General features: G+C 37.0%; 1 protein-coding gene across 1 annotated transcript in view; it reads left to right on the top strand.

Moving 5' to 3' along the window:
• The window catches only part of HSPA4 (heat shock protein family A (Hsp70) member 4), a 44,721-nt gene that overhangs the window by 20,211 nt on the left and 8,189 nt on the right, over positions 1–16,321 (top strand). Inside the window, exons 5-13 of the mRNA XM_036312796.1 lie at positions 1,875–1,974; positions 2,590–2,723; positions 4,259–4,503; positions 9,296–9,372; positions 10,607–10,758; positions 11,443–11,549; positions 12,152–12,285; positions 13,107–13,288; positions 14,407–14,496. Coding sequence (XP_036168689.1) covers positions 1,875–1,974; positions 2,590–2,723; positions 4,259–4,503; positions 9,296–9,372; positions 10,607–10,758; positions 11,443–11,549; positions 12,152–12,285; positions 13,107–13,288; positions 14,407–14,496 — 1,221 coding nt within the window. The remainder of the gene's footprint in view (positions 1–1,874; positions 1,975–2,589; positions 2,724–4,258; positions 4,504–9,295; positions 9,373–10,606; positions 10,759–11,442; positions 11,550–12,151; positions 12,286–13,106; positions 13,289–14,406; positions 14,497–16,321) is intronic.

The raw sequence follows: 16,321 nt of genomic DNA, 5'->3' as shown, positions 1-16,321 counted from the left end.
GGGCCAAACCAGCTAGGGCAGTTTTTTTTTTTCTGTGAAGAATGCTGTCTCTGTTTGAATGTCTTATGGAAAAAGAGTCTTTGCCCCCGTTTCTGTCCTCAGATGACTCCCCCTCCCCACCAGACCTTCCTGTGCTGTATTTATAAAAAAAAAAAAAAAAAAAGAATGCTGCAATGAGTACATTTAAATGTCATTTTGCTCTTATATGATAAGTTTGTAGAATTTATAGACTAACTTCTTAGAAGTACAATTGCTGGGACAAAAGATATGTTTATAATAGTTTCCCCCTTATTCATGGTTTCACTTTCCGTGGTTTCAGTTACATGCAGTGAACCTCAGTCCAAATATATTAAATGGAAAATTCCAGAAACAAACCATTCATAAATTAAAGTTGCATGCCATTCTGGGTCCTGCTTTGCCTGCTCTGTCCTGCTGGCATTATGAATCATCCTTTTGTTCATTGTATCCACATTGTATGGACAGTACTACAAGGTATTTTGAGGGAGAGACCATATTCACTTAACTTTTATTACAGTATATTGTATAATTGTTACATTTTATGATTAGGTGGCGTTAATCTCTTACTATGCCTAATTTATAAACTTTACCACAGGTGTGTATATATAGAAAAAAACATCGTGCATATATAGGGTTTGATACTATCCTCAGTTTCAGGCATCCACCGGGGGTCTTGCATACCCCCAAATGGACTACTGTATTTGTAATTTCTTATTTTTTATTTTTATTAATTTTAGGGAGAGGAAGGGCGAGGGAGAGAGAGATAGAACGTCAATGATGAGAGAGAATCATTGATTGGCTGCCTCCTGCATGCCCCTTACTAGGAGCCTAACTTTGACTTCCTGATTCATGGGTTGATGCTCAACCACTGATCCACACTGGCTGGGCTGTATTTGTAATTAAAAACATTTTTTAAAAAATTAATTTCAGAGAGAGAGAGAAAAATCAGTGATGAGAGAAAATCATTGATCAGCTGCTTCCTACACGCCCCCTACTGGGATCAAGCCAGAAACCCGGGCATGTGCCCTGACCTGGAATCGAACCAGTGACCTCTTGGTTCACAGGTTGATGCTCAACCACTGAGACACACTGTCTGGGCTGTATTTGTAATTTTTACAGCTGTTCAGTTACCCTTCAAAGAATTTGCAGTAATTCACACTTCCACCTGTAATCTTTGAAAGGGCTTATTTCACTGCAGCCTCACCAGCACAGCTTATTGGTGTTTTAGCTAATTCTAATAGGTAGAATAATGGTATCAAAGTGTATGTAATCTTACTATTTAGGTAAAGATGAACATTTTAAAATTGAAGAGCCGTTTTGTATTTTCTGTTGTTTGAAATATTCCTGTTCTCTGCTCATTTTATTCTGAGTTTGTGATTTTTCATTTTGACCCGTAGTTCGTTACATATTATTAGATTAGATCTTTGCGCTTTTATGATGTGAGTTGCAAATATTTTCCCCATTTGGTCATTAGAATTTTTTATGAGTCACAAATTTTTCTTTTCTTCTGGGTGTTATATTTAGAAAATCCTAACTTAATCTGATGGTAAAATTTCTTTCATTCTAGTACTCTTGATTTTTTTTTTTACATTTAAGTCTTTGATTTGACGTATATTTTGGTATAAGTTGTACAGTAGGGATGCCAATTTATTATTGTCAATATGGCTGGCTATCCATTGTCTCACTACTACTTGTTGAATTTCCTAAATTTTCTCTACTGGTTTGAAATCCTCTGATCATAAGCAGAATAAATGCCTGTAGTTGACTGAGGGTGGTTCTGGATTTTACTGTTTTTTTTGACAGGTGCATCTTAAATGAATCTCCATAATACAGTAAACTTCTAAAATTTTTTGTAGGTTCCTTGTTTCTATACTGATGCAGAAAGAAGGTCAGTAATGGATGCAACACAGATTGCTGGTCTCAATTGCCTGCGATTAATGAATGAAACTACTGCAGGTAAGAGAGACTATTAACTAAAATTTTTTACTTAATCTTGAATGTTGTGAAGATCCTAGGGTTTCTTCTTTATTTTTTTGGTTACTCTGTCACATGTGAAGAATTAATCTGACCAGTACTTTTTCTGTATCTTCATATTGAATCACATGGTTGTTTGTAAGGAAATACATTTATTGTGTGCTTGGAGCAGTGCTTTGATTTAAAGATTTTATCTTTTCTATGACTTGTGGGCTGGTGGAGTCAGAGGAATGGATGTAAAGCAACATCTCAGGGACAGGATATGTGGGAATGCTGAGATGGCACAATAGTAGAAGAAATCCTGGAAAATATGTTTGGGAAAGTGGGGGAAGTGGTTTGGGAGCAATTGCCAAGTCATTGGAATTGGAAACTGGATTTGGAAACATTAAGGAAACCTTAGTCAGCATTTAATAACTCTTTGAAGTTAATATTTTTCATGAATAAATTATGCAAAGCTTTTAAGAATTTAATTCTTTCTAGAACTGAGCATATGATGCAGCTCCATTCATTATATACAAAGTCTGTTTTGTTTCCTACTTAAATTTTAAGTTTACTCTTAGATGATAATATGTCAAATTTAATTTTTTCCCTATGTAGTTGCTCTTGCATATGGAATCTATAAGCAAGATCTTCCTGCCTTAGAGGAGAAACCAAGAAATGTAGTTTTCATAGACATGGGGCATTCTTCTTATCAAGTTTCTGTATGTGCATTTAATAGAGGAAAACTTAAAGTAAGTATATTTTTTTCTGGAAGACTGTATTACAAATGTATGGTAATTAGGGACTTGTGAGACAGTGTAAATGTTCAGAGGATTTTGTTTCACTAATGGAAACTTGCTATGAATCATCTGAACTAGAAACTAAGTATATAGGGGTGGGTGGAAGTTGTCAGCTTAAAATAATTTATTAAGAGTTGGCATGGGTCCTGGCCTGCGAGCTCAGTTGTTTATAGAGTATCATCCCAATACGCCCAGGTTGCAGGTTCAACCTCTCAGGGCACATACAAAAATCAACAAATGAATGCGTGAATAATTGGAACAACAAATTGATGTCCTCCCCCCAAATAAATACTAAAAAAAGAGTTGACAGGTATGAGGAAAAAGCTCTTAAGATTTCTGAGCCATACTTTAATGTGGGGAAATAATGCTTATCTACAGGCTTGTTAGGAGGATTCTTTAACGTATAGTCTCTTGATGGTTTTACACAGGATTGAGGAGATTATAATAAAGGTATTCTCTTGTTCTTAAGGTTTTTTTTTAATGTATGTTTTTACTGATTTCAGAGAGGAAAGGAGTGGGAGAGAAAGATAGAAACATCAATGAGAGAGAATCATTGATGAGCTGCCTTCTGCACACCCCCTACTGGGGATCAAGTCCGAAACCTGGGCATGTGCCCTGACCGGGAACTATATCATGACCTCCTGGTTCATAGGTCGATGCTCAACCATTGAGCCACGCCGGCTGGTATTGTTAAGGTTTTGAGCCTTCGGGTAAAAGGGTAGAAGACTAGAACTTGATGGCTCAAAGAAACTAGGCTAGGACTGGTATTCTAGATTTCTGGGAAGCTTAGACCTCTGGAGAAATAAATTGCTGCAAGTTAAGGCTTTAGGCAGGGGTGGGCAAACTTTTTGACTCGAGGACCACAATGGGTTCTTAAACTGGACCGGAGGGCCGGAACAAAAGCATGGATGGAGTGTTTGTGTGAACTAATATAAATTCAAAGTAAACATCATTACATAAAAGGGTACGGTCTTTTTTTTTTTTTTAGTTTTATTCATTTCAAATGGGCTGGATCCGGCGGGCCGTAGTTTGCCCACAGCTGCTTTAGCATCTTTCCTGGTAGTAAGATGTATAGAGCAAGGCCTTTGGGGTTATTCATAGTTTTGTGATAACAATAAGACCAGAACTGTGTACATGACATGTTAGTATATTTGGCGGATATATAATTGCTGTTTGGAAGCAGACTAGTGTGGGAGAGGGCATGGGTTTTGAAATTGATGAGATTGGGTTTTGAATTCCACTTCTACCACTTTTAGCTTTATGACCTGCAGATTATCTGATCTGACTAGGTTTGTGACATCATCTGTAAATTGGGGATTACAGTGTCTCTTTTCACAATGGTTGTAACAGTGATTAAGTGACACATGCACATTGCCTTGTTTCAATCTTAATGTCTCCCCATCCCTAAATACAATTTACCCATTAAATATATATCATGAAAAAATTTTAAATTGCTTTATTTTTGAATTAATTATCTTTTTTCTAAGGTTCTGGCCACTGCATTTGACACAACACTGGGAGGCAGAAAATTTGATGAGGTGTTAGTAAATCACTTCTGTGAAGAATTTGGAAAGAAATACAAGCTAGACATAAAGTCCAAAATCCGCGCGTTACTACGCCTGTCTCAAGAGTGCGAGAAACTCAAGAAGCTGATGAGTGCCAATGCCTCTGACCTCCCTTTGAGCATTGAGTGTTTCATGAACGACGTTGATGTGTCTGGGACTATGAATAGGTAATCATTTGACTATTCTGACCTTAAATTGAATTGTGGTTTTTCTTCACTTTTATTAGCCTTAATTAGCTAATTGTTGAAATCATCATGGTTGTTATATGATAACTTCAGTTCAGTAGGTAAAAATTAGAGGCCATTCAGAATTCTGCTTTTTATGTGAAGGTGGGTTTGATTATTCTAATAATGTAAACTGATGTTTTTCTGATTAATTGAATATTGCAGGAAGTTGGTAGTTATAACATGTACATGAATTATACATGATTATCAGTTTTCATAAAAATCAGGGCAAAATGCTTTAATGTAGAATTATGTTGAATTTGATTTAGTCATTGATTCAGAAATTGGTGTTTTGGGGTAGTTCAGGATCTCTTGAGGACAACAGCTCTTTCTGTACAGTGCCATAAGAATTCTGGGTACTTGATATTTCAGGGCTTTCCTCAGAAATGTTACTGTTACTGTTGTCTGAATGTTCCTGTTGTCTGGTTGGGTTGCTTGGGTAGTGAGAATGAGATGTTCTTTTTTTTTTTTTGGTTAATCCTCACCGGAGGATATTTTTCCAATTGATTTTTTAGAGAGAGTGGAAGGGAGGGGGAGAGACAGAGAGAGACAGAGAAACATTGATCGGTTGCACCCCACGTGAGCCCTGACCAGGGCTGGAATCCAGCCTGCAACCGGGGTGTGTGCCCTTGACTGGAATTTGAACCCGAGACCCTGCAGTCCTCTGGCCAATGCTCCATCTATTGAACCAAACTGGCTAGGGCAGAATGAGATGTTCTTTATGATGTGGACTATATTGGTAGAGTTCAGGCAAGACTGATGGCTTATTTAGGGAAGTGTCGCCTTAAAAAAATTGAGGTGGAATTTAAATTGCTCCTTTTCTGCTAGAGTTAGATTATTGTGCCTAGTAACCAAATTTGCAGTCACCTTTTCCACCCTGCTTGAAAGTGATGGTTTTCATTTTTATTAAGTATCAGTTTTGTATGTGTTACATGGTGGTGGGGGCTAGGATGTAGGGGTGTGCCTGTTTATGTTTCAGAAATTGTTAGTGGAGTGTTAGGTGATTTTGAGAGCCAAATAGATATTTATTATACTTTTAAAAGCTGAAAACAGTTGATTAGCTTGTGTGCTGCTTTGAAAAAACACAATTTACTGTATCTGCAATGTCAGGGCACATAGCTGTTATATTCTCTGTTCTATTTTGTAGCCTTCATTTAGTTTTAATACTCACTAGCAGTCTTTTTTCAAACTAATGAAACCAGATCATTTATTTCTGACATTATAGCATTTCTTCTAATTACTTTTTTAAAAATTTGAGGTAAAATTCTTGTATCACTTCATTTTTTAAAATGTTATTTATTGATTTCAGAGAGGAAGGGAGAGGGAGAAAGAGATAGAAACATCAATAATGAGAGAGAATCATTGATTGGCTGCCTCCTGCACAACCCCCACTGGGGATTGAGCCCTGACCGGTAATCCTCCTGGTTCATAGGATGAAGCTCAGCCACTGGGCAACACTGGCTGTGCTCTTACACAATTTTAATGTGAACAACTCAGTGCCATTTAGTACATACACAATGTCATGCCATGACTACCTCTACCTACTGAAAAAACATTTTCATCTCCCCAAAAGAAAACTCATACCTATTGTAGTTACTTCCCTTTTTTCTTACATCTGGGTCATGGCAACCACCAATTTACTTTTATCTCTGGATTTACCTATTCTAGATATTTCATATAAATGGAATCATATAATACAAGGGTGGGCAAAAGTAGGTTTATAGTTGTTCAAATGGAAAATTATTATTATTATTTTTAAAATTTCTTTATTGGTTAAGGTATTACAAATGTGTCCTCATCCCCCCCATTAACCTCCAGCCTCCCTGCCCCCTAATGCTCTCATCCCCCTGTTGTCTGTGCCCATTGGTTTGGCTTATATGCATGCATACAAGTCCTTTGGTTGATCTCTTCCCCTTACTCCCACCCTCCCCTACTTTCCCTCTGGGGATTGATAGTCTGATCGTTGTTTCTCTGTCTTTGGATCTGTCCCTGTTCATCAGTCTGTGTTGTTCTCTATATTCCACAAATGGGAAAATTATTTAATAAATAATATAGGAACAAGCTTTCTTATACTTATAACTGTAAACCTACTTTTGCCCACCCCTGTATGTGTAAACTTTTTTTTTGGTCTTGGTTTCTAGTTTCTTTCACATAATATTTTCTAGGTTCATCCACACTGTAGTATGTATTAGTACTTCACTGCTTTTCATGGCAAATAATATTCCATTTATCCAGTGATCAGTTGATGGACATTGTTGTTTTTACCTTGTAGCTATTGTTAATAATGCTGCTGTGAACATTCATGAACAAGTATTTGAGTATTTTGTTTTCAGTTCTTTAGGGTATATACCTAGGAGTGGAATTGTTGGGTCCTTTGGTAATTCTGGGTTTAGCTTTTTGAGGAATCGCTTGCTATTAGGAATACAACTGTCGTTTTTTTAAGTTCTTGACAACATGTAGGACTTTGTGTTGCTATATATCCTCACCAATATTGGTATTAGTGGTCTTGAATTTTTGCCATTCTGATGGGTTATTTTGTATATCTCTACAATTTTTCTTTTTATTGTGACGTAATTCATAAAAGTGACTCTTTTAAAGTATATATTTCAGTGGTTTTTAGTATAATCACAGAATTGTGCAGCCATCACCACAACCCAGTTTGAGAATGTCCTCCCTAAATAAGCTGTCAAGCTGTGAAAAGACAGAGAGGACCCTTAAACACACATTTCTAAGTAAAAGAAGCCAATTTAAAAAGGCTCAATCCAGTGTGATTCCAACTATATGACTTACTGGGAAAGGCAAAATTGGAGACAGTAAAAAGGTGAAGTCAGTGGTTGGTTCTGGGGAGGGAGGGATGAATTGAATGGGTGGAATAGGGAGAATTTTTAGGGCAGTAAAGCTACTCTGTATGGTGGATACTTAACATTATACAATTTGTCAAAACGTGTAGAATTCTAATATGTACCATCATGTATCAGTATTGCTTACCAGTTGTTAGAAATGTATCACACTACAGGGTATCAATAGAGGAACTGGGGGAGGGGTGTTGCGGGATATATGGGAATTCTTTTACTTTCTGCTTATTTCTCTGGAAATCTAAAGCGGATCGAAAAGATAAAGTATTAACTGTGTTAAAACAAAGAAAAAAAGAAACCACTCAGTGGCTGTCTTTCCTCATCTCTTCTTTTCCTCTAGCGGTAGGCAGCTAAAAATCTACTGTCTCTCTGAATTTACCTATCCTGAACTTTTTGTATAAGTTGAGTTACATAATGTGTGTGTGTGTTTTTTATTGGCTTTTTTTTTTTTAACCTAGCCTAATGTTTCCAAAGTTCATCTGCATCCTAACATGTTATTGTATTCATTCCTTTTTAAATTTTTTATTATTTTTGTTAATCCTCTCACAAGGATATTTTTTTCCATTGGTTTTTAGAGAGAGTGAAGGGAGGGGAGAGAAAGAGAAACATCAGTGTGAGGGAGACACATCAATTGGTTGCCTCCCACATGCACCTTGACCAGGGCTGGGGATTGAACCTGTAACTGAGGTAAGTGACCGGAATCGAACCTGTGACCTGAATTCCATGGGCTGACGTTCTAACTGGCTAGGCCTATTTTTTATTTTAAAATACATTTTTAGTAATTTTAGAGAGGAAGGGAGAGGGATAGATAGAAAGATCAATGATGAGAGAAAATCATTGATCGGCTGCCTCCTGCATGCCCCTACTGGGGATCAAGCCCGCAACCGAGGCATGTGCCCTGACCTGGTTGGTATCTAACTGGTTCAGAGGTCGATGCTCAACCACTGAGACACACTGGCCTGGCTCTGTTTGTTTTTATAGCCAAAAGTTATGGGGATACCTCTTTCTGGCACTGGAACTCTGGGCAGGGAGGCCTGGAGTGGGGCTGGGTCCCCCTGCTCCTCTGGGGGTACCTTTGCAGCCACACATGGGTGTAGGATCAGCCTTTCCTTGTCTTTGCCCCTTCTATCAGTCTCTGTGGGCATCTTCTTTAATTCCCTAGTTGTAGGACTTCCATTCAGATAGATTTCAGGTGGTTCTGAATGATGGTTGTTTGCAGTTTAGTTGTAATTTTGATGTGCTTGTGGGATGATTCAAGTACCACATTTACCTACCCCAGTGGTCGGCAAACTCATTAGTCAACAGAGCCAAATATCAACAGTACAACGATTGAAATTTCTTTTGAGAGCCAAATTTTTTAAACTTAAACTATATAGGTAGGTACATTGTTATTAACTTAATTAGGGTACTCCTAAGGTTTAGGAAGAGCCACACTCAAGGGGCCAAAGAGCCGCATGTGGCTTGTGAGCCACAATTTGCCGACCACGGACGCTGTCATCTTAACTGAAGTCTTGTATTCATTCATTTCTATTGCTGAGTACATTTGGTGGACTTCAGGGATTTTTCTACTTTTTTGGCTGTTTATGAATGATGTTATTGTGGACATTCATGGTTTTGTATGGTTGTATGCTTTATTTCTCTTTATTGTATATTGAGTAGAATTACTGGCACATATGGTAACTCTGTTTAACATTTTGAAGAACTGTCAAACTATTTTCCATAGTGGCTGCACCATTTTATATTTTCACCGGGAATGTGTGAGGAAGCCAATTTATATCCTTGCCAGTGCTTGTTATTATCTGTCTTTTTGTTTATAGCCATCCATTCCACATAAAAGTAGAATGTGATTTAAACTTTTTTTAAATTTTTTTTTTTTATAGAGGCAAATTTTTGGAGATGTGTGATGATCTCTTAGCTAGAGTGGAGCCACCACTTCGTAGTGTTTTGGAACAATCCAGTAAGTATTTTTGTGGTTGAATTGTTTGTGTACCTCACACTCTTTGGAAATATTGTTCATTATTTTTTAGTTATACAAATTTTCATTGGACAAACAACATCAATGCTATATTAAGCTTTTTTATATTTTCCCTCTGGAACTCACACTTCCCCCAAGTAATTTATGGGCGCACTGTTACATGTCGAGGGAAATCTAAAAGTTTTCCCAGGAAACCTAATTCAGACTCAAAGATGGGTATAAACTTTTCAGTTATTTTATAGTGGTAAAAATTGTCTTTAGCAATGCTGCTATAGTAGTCTTGTAGGCTTTTCTGTCAGTGAATCTTTTGTTTGCTGAATGACAATTAGAGCAAAGGGAGGATATGATAGCCATATATTGATTTTAATGGGGTGCTTTTTTATCTTGGGTTAAAACATAGAAGTTTGATTAGGAATATATTACTAATTTTTCCAAAATGTTTGACAAATGTTTATCTAGAATCCACTGTTGTGTTGGTTGCTAGCTAGTTCAGAGTGTTGAAAAGTACTGTCAGCTTGACAAAGGTTCAGCTCTTAAATCACAGTGATTATGGCAAACGGGCACATTCTTTCCACACTGGGACATCCTGTTTCTTTAAATAGTCCTTCTCAACAAATTCTTAGTGTTACGTAAAATGTGACCAGGAAACCAGGGTGGTATTAAGAGTTATTTTATGAGTGACAGCAGAACCTTGGTGTGTACCTTCTTTCCTTCTGACATGAGGATATTATACATGTGCTGTAATGTGGATTATGTTTATATTTGGGATGGAGTGCTACAGTGGCTAGATGTGTATCTGAACACCTCTTTTTCTTTCATGTTGTGTCAGGGCTGACCAATAGTTCAAGGCCCTCATATCTTCCTTTTGGCTAGCTTAACTGTTACCATTTTTTGTGTGAGGCTCTTTTGGAGATTGTAGGACATTGAGTATTCCTGACTCTCACCTCCTAAATCCCAATATTATTGTGCCACCCTGCCCCTATTATTTTGAGAATCAAAACATACCTATTTGTTGCCAGATTCTATGCACCTGTGTGTGTGAGCGCATGTTGATGTGCATGCTGTTGTGGACGGAGTGTAAGGAATGAGTGACAGGTTTTGTTACACATCTGCAAGTTACTTTGTTGTGATAAGGTGCTGTATTGCTCTTTCATTTCATTATAAAATACTAATTTAAAGATTTTTAAAATCTAAATGTTTAATCACTTTAAAATAGAGTTAAGGAAAGAAGATATTTATGCAGTGGAGATAGTTGGTGGTGCGACACGAATCCCTGCAGTAAAAGAGAAGATTAGCAAATTTTTTGGTAAAGAGCTCAGTACAACACTAAATGCTGATGAAGCTGTCACTCGAGGTTGTGCACTGCAGGTGAGTATTTTTTCTTAGCCACTTACAAATCATTGTAATAAGACGGTGGTGATTTTATGTATCCAATTAATAACCTGAGGTTAGCTTGGAGCAGGGGTCCTCAAACTTTTTAAACAGGGGCCAGTTCACTGTCCCTCAGACCGTTGGAGGGCCGGACTATAGTTTAAAAAAAAACCATGAACAAATTCCTATGCACACGGCACATATCTTATTTTGAAGTAAAAAAACAAAACGGGAACAAATACAATATTTGTATTTGCATGTGGCCCGCGGGCCGTAGTTTGAGGACCCCTGGCTTGGAGTGATCTCAAGTTGGTAAGATTCTGAAATATTTGTTTTAAAATGGATATCAGAGGTGTTGTTCATAAGTAGATGAATACTGGAAACATAGGTAAACCTGAAATACTGTTGGATTTGGCATTTTATCTGTTGTCTATGTATGAAGTAGCAATGCATATTAATTAAAGATTGGGGTTAATGAAAAAATGTCAAGGAACAGCTAGATTATAGATAATTTGACAAATAATAGAAGTTTATAAAACTGCTTATTTGGATACAATTAAATTATTAATGTAAATATTTTAAAATTATTGGTGATGGTTTTCTGAAGTCTTTTTAAATAGACCTTGTACTGTCAGTTTACAATGTTTGTTAAAATGGAATTTTATAAAATTATTATTTTAGTGTGCAATCTTATCGCCTGCTTTCAAAGTGAGAGAGTTTTCCATCACTGATGTGGTGCCGTATCCCATATCCCTGAGGTGGAACTCGCCTGCTGAAGAAGGGTCCACGTAAGAGCATTTACCAAATTACTTTTGTATTTAAAGTTAGCTCAATGTTAAACAGTCTGAGTGAATATTGAGCTCCTTTTCAACTTCTCTAAATCTGTAACATTTTTTGTTGGATTTTTAAATACGTTTTTATTGATTTTAGAGCGAAGAAAGGGAGGGAGAGAGAGAAATATCAATAATGGAAGAGAATCATTGATCAGCTTCCTCCTGCATGCCCCCTACTGGGTATCGCGTGTGCAACCTGGGGTGTGCCCTTGACCGGAATCTAACCTGGGACCCTTTAGTCCACAGGCCAATGCTCTATCCAATGAGCCAACCAGCCAGGGCTAAATTTGTATCCTTATGTAGTTTCTTATACTTGATCATGCTGAAATGGTGCCTTTTTGTACTGAATGAAATATATTCCTTTTTAAAAAAATGGACACATTACGTGTGTGTGTGTGTGTGTGTGTGTGTGTGTGTATTTTGTTCTTGGAAATTTATAATCTGGAAATGAAGCTAAAGAGTAGCCAAAACTATACAGTAATTATAAAACTAGAGTTCATGGGCAAAAGTGTTAAGGATTTCCTAAATTTGTGTTCTTGTCTTTTTTCTTCATTCAGTGACTGTGAAGTCTTTCCAAAAAATCATGCTGCTCCTTTCTCTAAAGTACTCACATTTTATAGAAAGGAACCTTTCACTCTTGAGGCCTGTTATAGCTCTCCTCAGGAGTTGCCCTATCCAGACCCTGCTATAGGTAAGTAAAGAGTTGGGAATTAAAAAGCAAAAAACAAAAAACATATGTGAGAGTGAAAGGCAGGGGAGAAACAGAGAGAGAGAGAAAAACATTGATGTGAGAGAGACACATCAATTGGTTGCCTCTCACACGAACCCCGACCAGGGCCAGGGCTCGAGCCTGCAACTGAGGTACATGCCCTTTGACCAGAATCGAATGTGGAACCTTTCAATCCATGTGCCAAAGCTCTATCCACTGAGCCAAAGCAGCTAGGGCGGGAGCATATATCTTGGTTAATGCACATTCTGGGTATATTTTGTGCATAATATGGTGCTAGATACTGAAAAGAGTTAAATTCAGTTTTAACCGAATTAAGATGATAATTCATGCTTTGCAGAGTTTTGTGAATTAAAAAACAAATAAGATGTTAGTTTAGTAACTGAATTTGGAAGGAGCAAGTTCTTGATAAATCACAGAATCACTATGGAATCATTGGGGTTTTGTTAATAGAGGAGAATGTGACAGAATTATTTTAGGAATTTATCTGGCAGTAGCCTAAAAAGGGAGGTTGGAATCAGAGACTGGAGGGAAAGAAATGTTTGGAGGGTTAAGAGATGTTTGAGTCCTTAATTGGGGCAAGTTAAGAGTTTGACTATGTGTGAAAAAGAAAGGAGAAATATGATTTGGTAAAATTCTCTGAGTACCCACATTGCTTCTTTGAGGTATCATGTTACTGACCTGTTACTGAGAAATGCACATAACCTGGCTATGTGGCTATATATTCATCTTTGAATTCCTCCTCTCAGATTATTTGTTCTCTCTTGTCTCTCATATGTCCCTAGCTCAGTTTTCTGTTCAGAAAGTCACTCCTCAGTCTGATGGCTCAAGTTCAAAAGTCAAAGTCAAGGTTCGAGTAAATGTCCATGGCATTTTTAGTGTGTCCAGTGCATCTTTAGTGGAAGTGCACAAGTTTGAGGAAAATGAGGAACCGATGGAAACAGATCAGAATGCAAAGGAGGAAGAGGTAATTTGGACATTTTATACCATTTATGGGGCCCAGAGGTGACTTGTCTAGAAATTATAGCAAATAGACTGGGTGGCAAGGGAGAAACATTGTGACAGAGCAGCTGAGTGTGGGTTTGCATGCATCCCCTTTCCCAGCATCGGTGAACTGGCAGAAATTTATATGGAAATGTAACATAACCAGCTCCCTCCTTCAGGCCATACGTGCACTTGTTAGAGTTCTTGATTCTTTTTTTTTTTTAATTGTTTTATTGCTTAAAGTATTACAAAGAGTATTACATATGTCTCCTTTTTTCCCCGCCCTCTTGATTCTTTTTAATTATTGAAGAATGCTCTGAGTCCTTAGTTGATTATTTTCACAAGTAGAATAGATTTGACATTCATTTGTTGGAATCATGCATTGTCTTGTCCTTATTGTGCATCAAAACCTCAAGGCTTTATGAAACTACAGGTGTTTGGGTCTCACCCTCTGAGATTTGTTTGAGTTGATCTGGGCTTACCAGGGCGCAGTTATCAGTAGTTTTAAAAGCCTCTGAGGTCATTCTGGGGTGCTGTAAGCATTGAAAGCCACTGACTTAGGGTCTCTACAAACGTCTCCCTTCTCTTTTATTATTGTCAGGCTTTGGTCTTTTAACAGAATTCTCAAGAAGTTCAACTCCCCAAATGCATGCAATAGTTGTATTTTTGAGGGTGAAAAGGTTGATTTAAAAACTGCTTGAAAATTTTGTGAAGATTTTTCAGATAAGTTTACTCATGAGGAATCTTGGAGAAACTCATGCTCTCTTCAGATTATATTATGTTAAATATTGCCACACTGTGCACTATGAGTAAATTATGGTTTATAGAGCAATTCCACAACTATTCTTGCTTATATAAGGGTAGGGCAGGGCAATTGTTACCTCCAGAATACAGATGTAGTTACTGAGGTCTAGAGAGGAAAACTTCTGTGTTATAGGTAACATAGGCGCACCATAGCTGAAATTTGAATGTAGGTCCTCTGATAGCTGGTATTTCAGCAGGAATTTGATGCCATGTGATTTTGCCAGTGTGTCATGAAGGTTGCTTAGTCCTCTCACTAGTATGAACTAGTTTTAGGATTTGGTGTGACCTGTTTTTCAGAAGATGCAAGTGGACCAAGAGGAACCACATGTTGAAGAGCAACAGCAGCAGATGCCAGCAGAAAATAAGGCTGAGTCTGAAGAAATGGAGGTATACATTGTATTTTAGAGGGAATATTACAGTCTCTTCACATAGGTAGATGGTTTTGGCTGTGTTTTCACTATGGTTTGGAAGGTAGTTATATTAAGAATTCTTAGTGTATTTTTGAATAGTTTTTAAGCAGAATTTTGTAGTATGTTTGGAAAGTACGTTTGGCAAGATGGTCTTTGAACTCTATTCTGGCTGATGTATGAGAAGAAAGCTCTCAGAAGCCATAGTTTTATTATACTAGTGATTGTTTAATGCTAGTTTCTGAATGTCCGTTACTAAACAGTCATCCTACCCATTCCTTACTGATAAGTGAGGTAATTGTTTGATATTTTGTCACCTCTCAGAACCTTGCCTTTTTTTTGTAAAAAATTATTGTTTTAAATAATGTACTTAAATATATTTTGTAAAGAATATAAATAATATAGTATTTACCCAAGCAGTTATTTAAATGAATATGTAACATGCCTGTTCTTTAATTCTAACTTTCGAGTTTTCATGTTAAATTTGTTATCAGCATTGAAAACACCTTTTTCCCCCAGCTATTTGCAACATTGCAATGTATGATCTCACCCTAAGTATTTCTGATTATGGCATTTTAAAACGTTTGGCAGAGCTTTAAGGTAGCTTAAGTCTATTATCCATGTTCCTATCAGTTAACAAATTACAATTACTTTGTTTTAGTTGTGTAAATACTTATAAAAAAGAAAATAATGTACAGAGGAAATTATGCTCACAGATGCTTTAGTCTAGTACAGGCATTTTCCAAGGTGGAAAATCTTCATGTTGTTGGCTGGGTTACAGGCAGTGGGAGAGAGAAGTACTCATTCTCCTATGTTCTTGTGGAAGGCAGGGGAGGGAGTGCCACCAGTCACCACCACCGTCCCCACCCCCAAATGCCAAAGAGCTGTGGGAAGTTTTAGGGAGGTTGTTATTGAGGCTTCTTTCATGAGCTGGCTTGGGAACTGATTAAAAGGGAAACGAAATACAAATGATACATAAATTTCAGCACCTGACTTAAGTTTTTTGGATAGGTGATATGGAAATTACTCAGTTGTTGATGATTTTGAATGTTAAAAGTAAAACAAAACAACTTAATATTTTTCTAATCTGTTGGTCAGGAAGGGCTTTCAAAGCAATGAAAGTAATCACAGGAAAAGTAATCACAGTTAAATTCAAGATTTAAGAATAAAAAATTTGTATAGGTAAATAATATACATTAGAAAAAATGCAGAAGAGTCGATCACTTGAGGGGAAAAAATCACTAAAATCCTAAAAGAATGGTGGATGAAATATTGCTACGCAATTTGAAGCAAAGGTTATTTACCCAAAGAAAATAATAGTTATATGATGGTAAATGAATTCCTGTTTGTGGCCAGGGTACAGTAGAATAGGTTCTCCTATTCCTTGTGAGAATGTAGATAGGTACAGACATTTGGAAATCATATTGATAATGTTTCTGGTCCATAAACATTTTATATCCTCTCCCCACTAATTTCATATGCATGTCTATATATTTAGGTAAGAGTGGAAGAAAATTAGAGAAGATTTAATAGTGATTTTATGTTGACTGTGGGATTATGGGAGGTTGTTTAATATATATGTGTGTGTGTGCAGTTCAGCAGTGTTAAATATATTCACATTATGGTGCAACCAATCTCCAGAAGTTTTTCATCTTGCCAACTGAAACTGTATACCCACTTAACAACAACTTTCTATTTCCCTATCCCTCCTCCTCCTAGCCCCTGACAGCACCATTACTTTCTGTCTCTATGGATTTGACTACTTTTATAGTATTTATAATTTTAACTTTTCAGATATTTTAAGA

Source organism: Myotis myotis, unplaced genomic scaffold (assembly GCF_014108235.1).
Source record: "Myotis myotis isolate mMyoMyo1 unplaced genomic scaffold, mMyoMyo1.p scaffold_m19_p_6, whole genome shotgun sequence".
NCBI classification, from domain to species: Eukaryota; Metazoa; Chordata; class Mammalia; order Chiroptera; family Vespertilionidae; genus Myotis; species Myotis myotis.
Note: the sequence above shows the minus strand (reverse complement) of the source record. Positions and strands in the feature narration are given on the sequence as shown.